This window comes from Ictalurus punctatus, chromosome 6, assembly GCF_001660625.3.
Source record: "Ictalurus punctatus breed USDA103 chromosome 6, Coco_2.0, whole genome shotgun sequence".
Classification (NCBI taxonomy): Eukaryota; Metazoa; Chordata; class Actinopteri; order Siluriformes; family Ictaluridae; genus Ictalurus; species Ictalurus punctatus.
This window is the reverse complement of record NC_030421.2, coordinates 10,818,486-10,830,300: the sequence shown is the minus strand read 5'-3', so window position 1 is coordinate 10,830,300 and position 11,815 is coordinate 10,818,486. Positions and strand designations below refer to the sequence as shown.

At 39.0% G+C, this 11,815-nt stretch overlaps 2 protein-coding genes across 2 annotated transcripts in view; both read left to right on the top strand.

Annotated features, from left to right (window-relative positions):
* The window catches only part of LOC108266167 (serologically defined colon cancer antigen 8-like), a 20,842-nt gene extending 20,112 nt beyond the window's left edge, over positions 1–730 (top strand). The window contains exon 12 of the mRNA XM_017469205.3: positions 1–730. This exon is cut by the window's left edge and continues 197 nt beyond it. The gene's annotated coding sequence lies outside the window, so the exon portion shown is untranslated.
* Positions 731–6,191: 5,461 nt separating this feature from the next.
* Positions 6,192–11,246, top strand: LOC108266787 (uncharacterized protein C21orf62 homolog). Its single transcript, XM_053680865.1, has 3 exons — positions 6,192–6,348; positions 6,555–6,641; positions 9,087–11,246. Exon 3 carries the CDS (start codon positions 9,133–9,135, stop codon positions 9,775–9,777), a length of 645 nt encoding a protein of 214 aa, XP_053536840.1. The 5' UTR covers positions 6,192–6,348; positions 6,555–6,641; positions 9,087–9,132; the 3' UTR covers positions 9,778–11,246.
* Positions 11,247–11,815: the final 569 nt, after the last annotated feature.

Genomic DNA, 11,815 nt, shown 5'->3' with positions numbered 1-11,815 from the left:
CTCAAGGATGGATCAGGGGCACCTGGATGCTTGTTGGGGCCCTGAGAGCTTGGTTCTAAGCACCTGTAGCTCCAGGGTTGCCAGTTGCCATTCACTCGATACTTGGACAGTGGACCCCATCAATGTAATGTTTCATCTGGCAAAAGCACCAGCAATGTGATGCAGGGGTCTACAGAGGGCATGCAGTCCAGAGTATTATCGTATGACATATTAGCAAATCATCACAGAGCTCCTGTTGTGGCTGCTTTAACATTTGCCGGTTGTGTCTGTAAGTTGCTTGATTCTGAACCCTTCCTATTGCTGCCAGAGCCAACTATGTAAAGTGTAGCTCAGCTGTTGGTTTGGTTTCTGGTTAAAAAATATTCCAGAGGCGCTCATGGGCATGCCGTCCTTATGCATCTCAATCGAGCACTACCAGGGAGCTCAGATTTTTGGAGGGTGTAGTGTAGTGGCGTCTGAGCCACTGTTGGCAATGGCAGGAGTACCTTCAGGATTATTATTTCTGTTAGTTGGTTTTGTGAGGGGAGCTCCAGTCTGAACTGGTGCAGAACTGGTGCAGTCCTATGGGCAGATCAGTGTGCAGGAGAACAAGAAAAAGGCACAACATGTTGGGTACCTACAGTAATAACTACATCACTGTTGTCACATTACTTTGTGAAATGGTCTTGACATACGTGAAAAAGAGAATATCCAGGTGTGAATCACACTGCCCCTGGTGGTTAGGAGGGGTGAAATAGTACTACCACAAACATGCTAGGATGATACACAGACAGACATAGAGTGCATCCAGAAAGTATTCACAGCGCTTCACTTTTTCCACATTTTGTTTTGTTACAGCCCTATTCCAAAATGGATTAAATTCATTATTTTCCTCAAAATTCTACAAATAATACCCCATAATGACAATGTGAAAGAAGTTTGTTTGAAATCTTTGCAAATTTATTAAAAACGAAAAAAGCACATGTACATAAGTATTCACAGCCTTTGCTCAATACTTTGTTGAAGAACCTTTGGCACCAATTACAGCCTCAAGTCTTTTTGAGTATGATGCTACAAGCTTGGCACATCTATTTTTGGGCAGTTTCTCACATTCTTCTTGGCAGGACTTCTCAAGCTCCATCAGGTTGGATGGAGAGCGTCGGTGCACAGCCATTTTCAGATCTCTCCAGAGATGTTCAATCGGGTTCAAGTCTGGGCTCTGGCTGGGCCACTCAAGGACATTCACAGAGTTGTCCTGTAGCCACTCCTTTGTTATCTTGGCTGTGTGCTTAGGGTCGTTGTCCTGTTGTAAGATGAACCTTCGCCCCAGTCTGAGGTCCAGAGCACTCTGGAGCAGATTTTCATCAAGGATGTCTCTGTACATTGCTGCATTCATCTTTCGCTCAATCCTGACTAGTCTCCCAGTTCCTGCCTCTGAAAAACATCCCCACGGCATGATGCTGCCACCACCATGCTGAGTGATGAGTGGTGCCTGGTTTCCTCCAGACATGACACTTGTCATTCAGGCCAAAGAGTTCAATCTTTGTTTCATCAGACCAGAGAATTTTGTTTTTCATGGTCTGAGAGTCCTTCAGGTGCCTTTTGGCAAACTCCAGGCGGGCTGTCATGTGCCTTTCACTGAGGAGTGGCTTCCATCTGGTCACTCTACCATACAGGCCTGATTGGTGGAGTGCTGCAGAGATGGTTGTCCTTCTGGAAGGTTCTCCTCTCTCCACAGAGATGATGATGGAGGCCACTGTGCTCATTGGGACCTTCAATACTGCAGAAATGTTTCTGTACCCTTCCCCAGAGCTGTGCCTCGATACAATCCTGTCTCGGAGGTCTACAGACTATTTTTTTGTTTTGTTTTCCTCCAAACACATTCAACTTGTTTTTGTTGCATGACTTTCAAGCACATTTCTCATGGCTTGGTTTGTGCTCTGACATGCATTGTTAACTGTGGGACCTTATATAGACAGGTGTGTGCATTTCCTAATCATGTCCAATCAACTGAATTTACCACAGGTGGACTCCAATCAAGTTGTAGAAACATCTCAAGGATGATCAGTGGAAACAGGATGCACCTGAGCTCAATTTTGAGTGTGATGGCAAAAGCTGTGAATACTTATATACATGTGCTTTTTTTGTTTCTTATTTTCAATAAATTTGCAAAGATTTCAAACAAATTTCTTTCATGTTGTCATTATGGGGTATTGTTTGTAGAATTTTGAGGAAAATAATGAATTTAATCCATTTTGGAATAAGGCTGTAACATAAAAAAATGTGGGAAAAGTGAAGCGCTGTGAATACTTTCCGGATGCACTGTACAGACATACCGACTCATGATGAAGTGTGGATCCAATAAACACTCTGACAAAAATAAAAAACATAAATGTTAAAAAAATATAAATTAAATGTAAATGTACAGTTTAAACAAGATCATATTTATTTATTTATTTATTTATTTATTTGTTTGTATGTATGTATGTATGTATGTGTGTGTGTGTGTGTGTGTGTGTGTGTGTGTGTGTGTGTGTGTATTACGGAGCTATATTTCATTTGTCCTTATTCATTGTACTGTTTGACATTGTCATGGATATGCTGAAACAGGCACTGGACTACAATTCCCATTAGCCAGGGGCAACTCACATGATCACATCACGTGACTGTCTGCACCTGATTCATGTATGGGGTTAATTAGCACTTGTCTATGAGTCACATTTTGCACTGCACACGTTGTCTTGCGTTTGTCTTATGTTGTCGATTTGTGCGTTATGCTTTTATGGCCATGTGTCTTTTCTTAGTGTCATGTGTATAGTTTATGTTTATAGTTCGTAGTTTATGTTTGGTGTTTTGTTTGCGACTTAATAAATTATATCTGTACTTTCGTCCAACTCGCCTCCCATGGTGTAACAGGGATGAAAACCTTCAGCCACTTTAGTCGTTTACAAATAAATAAGGCTGGACTCTCCTGACCAAGCTCATCAACACTGTGCTGATGTTAATATAACTGTAAAACCTATAAAAATATAAACCCATCCCAAATTACTTTATCCATCAGTCTAGTAAACAACTCATGAAGACCTGTATAATTACACACAACTAGGACACTGACTATATAAATGGGGGTATAAGGATGCACAAAATTCAAATTCGGAATATACAGGTGCATCTCAAAAACTTTTTATATTGTGGAAAAGTACATTTTTTCTGTAATTTAATTGAAAAAGTGGAAGTTATAATCAAGATGAAAACAAAAAAGGGCTTCAAATATTTCACTTTATGTGTAATGAATCTAGAATATATGAAAGTAACCCACTTTTGAATTAAATTATGGAAAATATTATGATAGTAAAAATTTTTTGAGATGCACCTGTACAGCAAATACCGCATAAATAATCATTGCTATAAATCCTAAAAACAACCAACCACGAAATGTGTATAAAATTATTAATTTATTGACTTAACAGTATAATGTGAAGTCCATTTTTATTATTATTGCAATAAATATTTAATATACTGTATACATCCCCATTCTATACCACTTATCCTTCAGGGTCACAGGGAACCTGGAGCCTATCACAGGGAGCATCGGGCACGAGGCGGGGTACACCCTGGACAGGGAGCCAATCCATCACATGAAACAATCCCATACCCATTCACACACTACGAACACTTTGGACATGCCAATCAGCCTACCATTGGTCTTTGGACTGGGGGAGGAAACCTGAGTACCCAGAAGAAACCCACACAGCACGGGGAGAACATGCAAACTCCACACATTCTCTGGTGGGAATCGAACCCCCAACCCTGGTGGTGTGAGGCGAAAGTGCTAACAACTAAGCCACTGTGCTGCAAAAATTTCTATAACAACCAAAAAGATAAAATGGTTTAAATGGTTTAGGTGAATAATCTATGAATGGCCAAAACACAGATCTCAGCAGGGATCCAAAACCAGTACAGATAGAATTGCTGTTTATCCGGAAAATAGACAGATACAGCATGCGCATACAGCATCAACGTTAATTGTAAACAGTTTAATGTTTCAAAGTCTTAAAGCAGTATTTTAAGATCAGCAGCACATGCATTCTCTTTAACTGATAAACATGGATAAGAAGTAACTAGCAGGCCCTATCCATTAACAAAATCACAGTTTATCTGGCGAGGAGGCATTTTAATGTGATTGGACAATCATTTTAATGTAATTGTTAATTTATTCTGAAATACTCAACCCAATCGGGCAACAACAGCCATGCCACTGAAAAGTAATTGAGATCACGTTTTCCCCCATTCTCATGTTTGATATGAACATTACCTGAAGCTCCTGACCTCTATCTGCAGGATTTTAGGCTGCTGCCAATTTATTTATTCCAGCTGATTGGACAATTACATGAATGAGCAGGAGTACATATGTTCCTATTAAAGTGGCTGGTGAGTGTACAAACTGTTGCCCGTTTATAGATATCATTCCTCAGTCTTTTCTTTTGAACTTGGTGCTTGTCCCAGTTACATTTGTGATACAAAATGAAAACAGGTCTAATAACATGAGCAAATCAATCATTAATAAATGTAATATTTAATTGTCATTACTGTGTTGGAAAGTAATTATTTCACTCATAGTTTGTTGACTATTTGTCTTATATACAATTTATACACGCAATTCATTCATGTCTATAGTGGTCCATTTCTGTGTAAACCATTTTAATTGGCATCCAGACCTGCTTCCATCTATAGATTGAAATGATACTGAGGACTATCTGTCTAGAGACATACATTTACATTACATTTACATTTGTTATTTGGCAGACACCCTTATCCAGTGTGACAAATGCTTTGTAGTCTCTTTCAATAAATACATTCTGAAACCGTTTCACTAGTTCATGGACAAGGAATACTGGTCGAAAAATAGTTGGGAGGTAATATAGTAAGAAAAGCACACAGACAACACATTTATTTCTTACAGGGAAAGTTCACTCCACCACCTATAGGTGCCAAAACAGAGAATACTCTTGAAGCATGCCTTCTTTGTATCCTGAGAGATGGTGGGACCAGTTGAGCAGTGAAACATACATTTACAGTATTTGGCAGACGTCCTTATCCAGAGCAACTTACATTTATTTTATACAACTGAGCAGTTGAGGGTGAGGGGCTTGCTCAAGGGCCCAGCAGTGGCAGCTTCACAGTACTGGGATTTGAACTTTCAAAGTTTTAACCACTGAGCTACCACTTCAATTCAATTCAATTCAATTTTATTTGTATAGCGCTTTTTACAATAGACATTGTCTCAAAGCAGCTTTACAGAAATATCAACACGGTATACAGATATTAAAGGTGTGAATTTATCCCAACAGCAAACCACTGAGTGGCGACGGTGGCAAGGAAAAACTCCCTAAGATGTTTTAAGAGGAAGAAACCTTGAGAGGAACCCGACTCAGAAGGGAACCCATCCTCATCTGGGTAACAACAGATAATGTGAAAAAGTTCATTATGGATTTATATGTAGTCTGTATGGCCTTAGGAGTAGCCGTAGTCCCAGCAGTCTGGAATTAGAGAAGATTTGAGCTCCATCCAGAGGCAGAAAGGATCTGGATCTCTAGTATCTCCATAAATTCGTGTGGGGCTCGGCGAAAGGAGAGAGGGAGAAAAAAGATTATTATGACTGCGAAGTAGTAGAACAGAATCTAGTCAGGGTAGGCTTGACTTAACAAATACGTTTTAAGCCTAGACTTAAACACTGAGACTGTGTCTGAGTCCCGAACACTAATAGGAAGACTGTTCCATAACTGTGGGGCTCTATAAGCGAAAGTTCTCCCCCCTGCTGTAGCCTTCACTATTCGAGGTACCGTCAAATAGCCTGCATCTTTTGATCTAAGTAGGCGTGGTGGATCATATAAAACCAAAAGGTCACTTAGATATTGTCGCGCAAGACCATTTAGTGCTTTATAGGTTAATAAAAGTATTTTATAGTTAATGCGAGATTTTACTGGGAGCCAATGCAGTACTGATAATACCACTGCCCGTGTTTTTTGGGGTATTACAAACATGTCTGTCTTTTCTTTGGAAAAAAAACAACAACCCAAGAAACATCTTTAAGCACCACAAGATGGCAGCATGTTCGCATGCTGCAAATGTTTCTTGCCTTGCAGCGCTGGAAGAAAGCAGCAACTGTGGTGTCTAAGCTGCAGTGAGTCAACATTCATTGCCTATGAGATGTGTGAGGGGCCTCGGGAAGGGGAGTCAGAGGGAGGAGAGATGGAAAAGTGGGGAAGGAGAGAGGAAGAAAAGGAGAGGGAATAAGAGAGCTGAAGCACGAAGCAGCCGCAAAAAGTCCTCAAGACTCAACAGCTAATGGACAAAATATTACTGATGGTGGGTCCCTCATTATCTTATTCATCATCATGGTTCTCTGTGACTCTAGAGTCCGTATATTATATGACTTCTTTCTATTCATCCAGGTTTTGCTTTCTTAAACATTTCATTCTCAGAACCTAAATGTATCATACATATATAATATATGCTCTGACCTTTACCTGGATGTTATTTGATTTTATAACTGTTTTGTTTTGTTTTTGAAGAAAATGGGATCTTTCTGCAAAATCTAATTCAGGGATTCAGTGTTAAGTGAGCAGTTCCCAGCAGATGTTTCACTTTCATCAGTGAAGGTCAGTTTTCACTGGCACATACACATTAGAGAAATTGTCATATTTATGTTTTTTTTTTTTTTTTTTTTGCTCTGAGAGCCATCAAGGACAAATGCTGAATGTTTAGATGTTGGTACATTTTGGAGATCAAAGTAATATCTAGAAGTTGGGATATGTTGAACAAATTGTGTGGGTGTGTGGTTATAGAAAGGGTGGAAATGGGAATGTAAGGGTAGGTGCTTGTGTGGTTTTATGATGTCAGCTGACTGTCTGCCATCTTTTTTTCCAGTTCTCTCAAACCTACAAAGAGCATCTGTTAGCATTTTCAAGACTTACAGCTTTTTATCCGATTATATTTTGCATATATTCACGTAATATTCTTTTCTGCTTCTGCAAATATTAAAAGATACAATGCACCGCATGAATGACATAAAAATGAAAAGAAAAATAATATATTTGATATGTTTATTTGTGCCATCAAAAGCAGCAATGTGATTTTATATTATTCTCATTTTACTTAAATGTCTTTAATTTCTCAAATACATATCATATATCAAATCCTGCATGAATGCACAGGAATATTTTTAGTAAATTAATTATTAAGCATATTGATAATATTCTCACTATCAGTTCTTTACAGTTCAAATAATTACACCTATATATTTTTTTTAATGTAATTCTTGTTATTTTGATGGAACTTAAAGAAGTTTCATAAACAAGTCTGTTCAGCCAATTAAATCTGTTAAATGGGATAATTATATCAACATGGTAATTTCATTCTTCAAATTGATGAAAATAAGCTAGAACTAAAGCCCTATGTACTTCTGGTTCCTGTTTGGGCCAGTAGTTGTTGTTTTATATGCAGTGGGAAAAAACAATAGCAACCTTGCTCTCCTTATAAATCAGTTTATATAACTTCAAATCCATCCCATACATTTCTGTGCTCATGCAGCTTGAGTTAAATATGTCATTTTGCTCCACAGACTACAACATATGTTTAGAGAAGCTTTTCTGGGGGGTTAATGGTCCTGTACTTCAGGTTCTACCTGATTTACCAGTACCATGTAATTGGAAACAAATAACTATATTTTTCTCACAAAGTATGGTGCCTCACAAGGCTCTGAGTTATTTGTAATAATGTCCATGTCCAATGATGATAACACATGGCTATGTATGTATGGAACAGCCAAGCCATTCATATGCTTAAAGATAGATTTAAAAATAAATAAATAAATAACTTTTTTCTATGCAGATCTGTTTGTAATTTCTAGAGCCTTTTACTGACCAAAACTTCAATTCAACCTTTATGCCACCGCTTTATTTGCAAACAAAAATATTGAGACTTGAACCAATATACCACAAAGACCACAATAAATTACTTAGTAAAATAGGTTAATGTTAACCTTTATTGATATTCCTTTGTATTTCCCTCTCTAAAGGACTACCAACAGTTTATAACAGTTTATATTTATTTCAATGATGCATATTGTGGACCAGAGTTACTTGTTTTTTGTCTCGCAGAGACAGGTCATTGAAATGACTGGTGCTGTACTGCACTGTCTGAGCGGCATATTCCTAAAGTGAGTTTTCTCCAGGGTAAACATTAGCTGTTAGGAAAGTGACATAATCATGAAGCAGAAGGCAGTAAAGGATTCTTTGTGATCATGTCACGTGTTGAATCATTCAGATCAACCAACTCATTTGTCCTTTTAGGCCAATGGCAGCAATGGAAAGTCTGTCCTCCTTCCCCAGAAACTTTTATTATAGCAGACTTTTATTTCTTTTACTTTTCCTGCCAGTTTTAACAAGGCTGAATACAGCCGACTCAGAGCACAGTGTGTTTCAGTTTACGAATTTAATGGCCAGCTACAGTATAGACTATAGTACAGCTGGACTGAAAACTAGAACTTCTCCCTTACTCCTGGGTTAAGGGCCCAATAAAATATATCAAGATCTGCATGTAAGGTAAGGTTTTAATTGCCAGGCCTGTCAGTGGTGGAGCAACAGTTGGAATATGGCTTGTGTAGTGTTAATGTTTTTATGAGTGAGGGTGGAAACTGGCAGTCAGTGCAGAGTTCTGGAAATGATCATTGATGATGGCCTGTAATATATTCACAGTGTAGCCAGCATAAATACATTCGAAGAAAAAGCACATATCTAAAAGAATTAACAGAAATTCCATAGTATCATCAAAATTGGTCATTTACGCAAATACGGATTAGTGAAAAAAGAACATATAATGAAGTCAGTAAGGACAAACATCTTGACTTTACACAGAAAATCAAAATGTTGTATTAAAGGAAAATAGCCTTTATTCAATTTTTTAGGCCAACACTTTTTCAATAGTTAATCATGAGCTTATACTATGCAGTATATGGTATGTGGATTAATAAATGAAATGGGGAAGAATTGTAGAAGACGTTAAAACTCCCACAATAAATAACTTTATAACCTTCTCTTTTCCAGCAAATGTAAACAGGACTCAGGATGTAGGCCTGGTATTGGTGTGAAAATGCTGCTGTCTTGCTTATGGCATATCTTGTGCATCCTCCTCCCATTACACTTTGTGGAAACTCAGCATCCCCACCAAGCCAACAACACACTAGTGTTCGACAGCTCGGACCATGCCGACCGCTTATGCAGCTGCAGCTGTGCAACGGCGGTGCGCAGTTGTGATGAAGCTCTTGCCAACCTGATGTGCAGCTGTGCCACCGTGTGGCGCTCGGCTCTGTCGCCTAGCACCCTGGAGGCGGAGATGCTGACGGTGTGGGTGTGGCAGCCGTGGGTGCTGAGGGAGCTGCTGAACGGCAGCAGGGTTGCAGAGCTGCAGCTGTCTCTGTGTAGCCCTGCCTCATTTCTCGGACCCTCTCAATATCTCACTATTATGGGTCTGAGGAAGCTTCAGATCTCCAATAAAGGGGTGCTACAGCACAAGGGTGAAAGAGTCGTGAACTTCGGTCTGAATGTACAGGATGGGAATCTCAGCGTTGCGTTTTTGGACTTGTGGTCACTGAACAATCACTTGAAGGCCTACAGTGTCATTGGACCTCCGCTGCAGATGCTAATGAAGCACTTTCCTTACCTTCAGCAAGCGAATATAAAGATTACTGACTTAGAAGAGATCCACAAGCCATCCATCCTAACTTTTATTTACTAAATTAAATAAACTAAACAGTTTTGTACTAAACAGAACTTCAAGAGCCAATCAACTGTTCTTATGCTGAAGAACATAGAAAAAGAGCTTCTTTCTACACTGGACTAACAATATAATCATACCTGCCCAACAATGCCCTGCTCCTTATTCCAATCAAACCTATACAGTATATGCATTATGAGTATTCTGTCCCCTCTGGGGTATATTTGCACATGAACCCATCGCAATGGGATTTCATGAGTGTGTTGGATATTTCCTCACGTGGTTCTTCAGGCATGACTACAAAATAGAAAACCCCTCAATATCATTTACCTTTTAGTGAAGAGTGTGCCGTTTCAGACATGTGAAGGTTTACTGTAATGGAAATTTCTTCCAGTTTTAGATTTTCTACCAAAACCACAGCAAGATAAAAAAAGAAATAGGCATGAAGGCACTCGGAATCACTTCCTTTTTCCTTTGAAGCTGCACATTCAGATAAACAACATTTGTGGCATATTCCTGGCACCAATTAATTTCTGAAATTTTACCATTAAGGCTTAAATTCTTTTACTTCTTCACATTTTTGTGAAATCATATACAAAGGTCATGGAGACATAACCTGAACTGCTTCCTTATTTTCTCCATTTGAACCAGACGTATAAATTTTTCAGGTGAACTGCAGGTGTATTTTGTACGTAGAATCTTTGTTCCTGTGTGTCATGACAGGTATATTATCATACAAGCATTGCAATGTTTAGCAATAAGTTAAACATAAAACATTGATTGCACCTTATCATTTTAAAATTGGTCCTCTAATACTACTAGCACTACTAGCACTTAACTGAATCAACAAAAAATATTGTATGTGAAGGTATCTGAATGAAAAGTCTAGGTTTTCAGTTAAAAAGAAGAGAATTGTGCTTGGCATTGCAACATATTAGGGTGCACGGTGTTCACCTCACACCTCCAGGGTTGGGGGTTCAATTCCCACCGTGGCCCTGTGTGTGCGGAGTTTGCATGTTCTCCCCATGCTGCAGGGGTTTCCTCCGGGTACTCCGGTTTCTTCCCCCAGTCCCAAGACATGCATGGTAGGCTGTTTGGCATATCCAAAGTGTCCGTAGTGTGTGAATGTGTATGTGATTGTGCTCTGCGATGGACTGGCACCCTGTCCAGGGTGTACCCCGCTTTGTGCCCGATGCTCCCTGGGCCTATCCAGGTTTCCCTGTGACCCTGAAAAGGATAAAGCGGTATAGAAGATGGATGGATGGATGGATTGCAACATATCTGGTGATGAATCTTGCTCAGTTTATTATTGTTAGCATGTCAGGATGTAAATAGAGAAGTGTGATGTAGAAAATTGGCACAGTAATTGAACATTATTATTATTACAACTGAATATAGTGAGAAAATATTCTGTAAATCTTTGAAGCATATGTTGAGTAACTGACTGAAGCCCTAACTACAGCCTTGAATAAATGACAAAACAATGTCCACCACAATGTCTGATTTTTGTACAAGTGCCGAGTTTAAGGTTTTAGGATGTGTAAATAACAGAAAAACAATATGATAGCCACTAATATCAATGTTGCATCATAAATTAATCAGGCGTTTCAATTATTTTAAACATTAATCAGAGCTGTGGTATGAATTTAGATACCAGTTTCTCTTTCCGTTTCCCTCTGTGCCTTGCCATATATTACAATGACTAAGAAACAGTGAGTCTTAGGAACGATTCTTCTCTCTTGTTTTACATATAATCATAAGTCTGCAAAGTGACTACTACTGAATTGAGTAATCTGGGGATTTTTCCTCATCTAGGCAGCAATCATATCTTTCCCAGGAACTAATATTTTCATCTACAGCTCAGCCCCACACTTCTTTACTAAATAGCATTATATATTCTTTACCAAATAGTACATTATAATAGCCACTCTGACGCTTGTAACCATGGTAACTCATGGCGTAGTGTTATGATGTTTATGCAGGCGGTGTGCGACTGTGTTAGTGCGCTGACTGTGGATTTAATGCTGCGTTCATGGACTCGATGTGTGTTTTCCTTCTT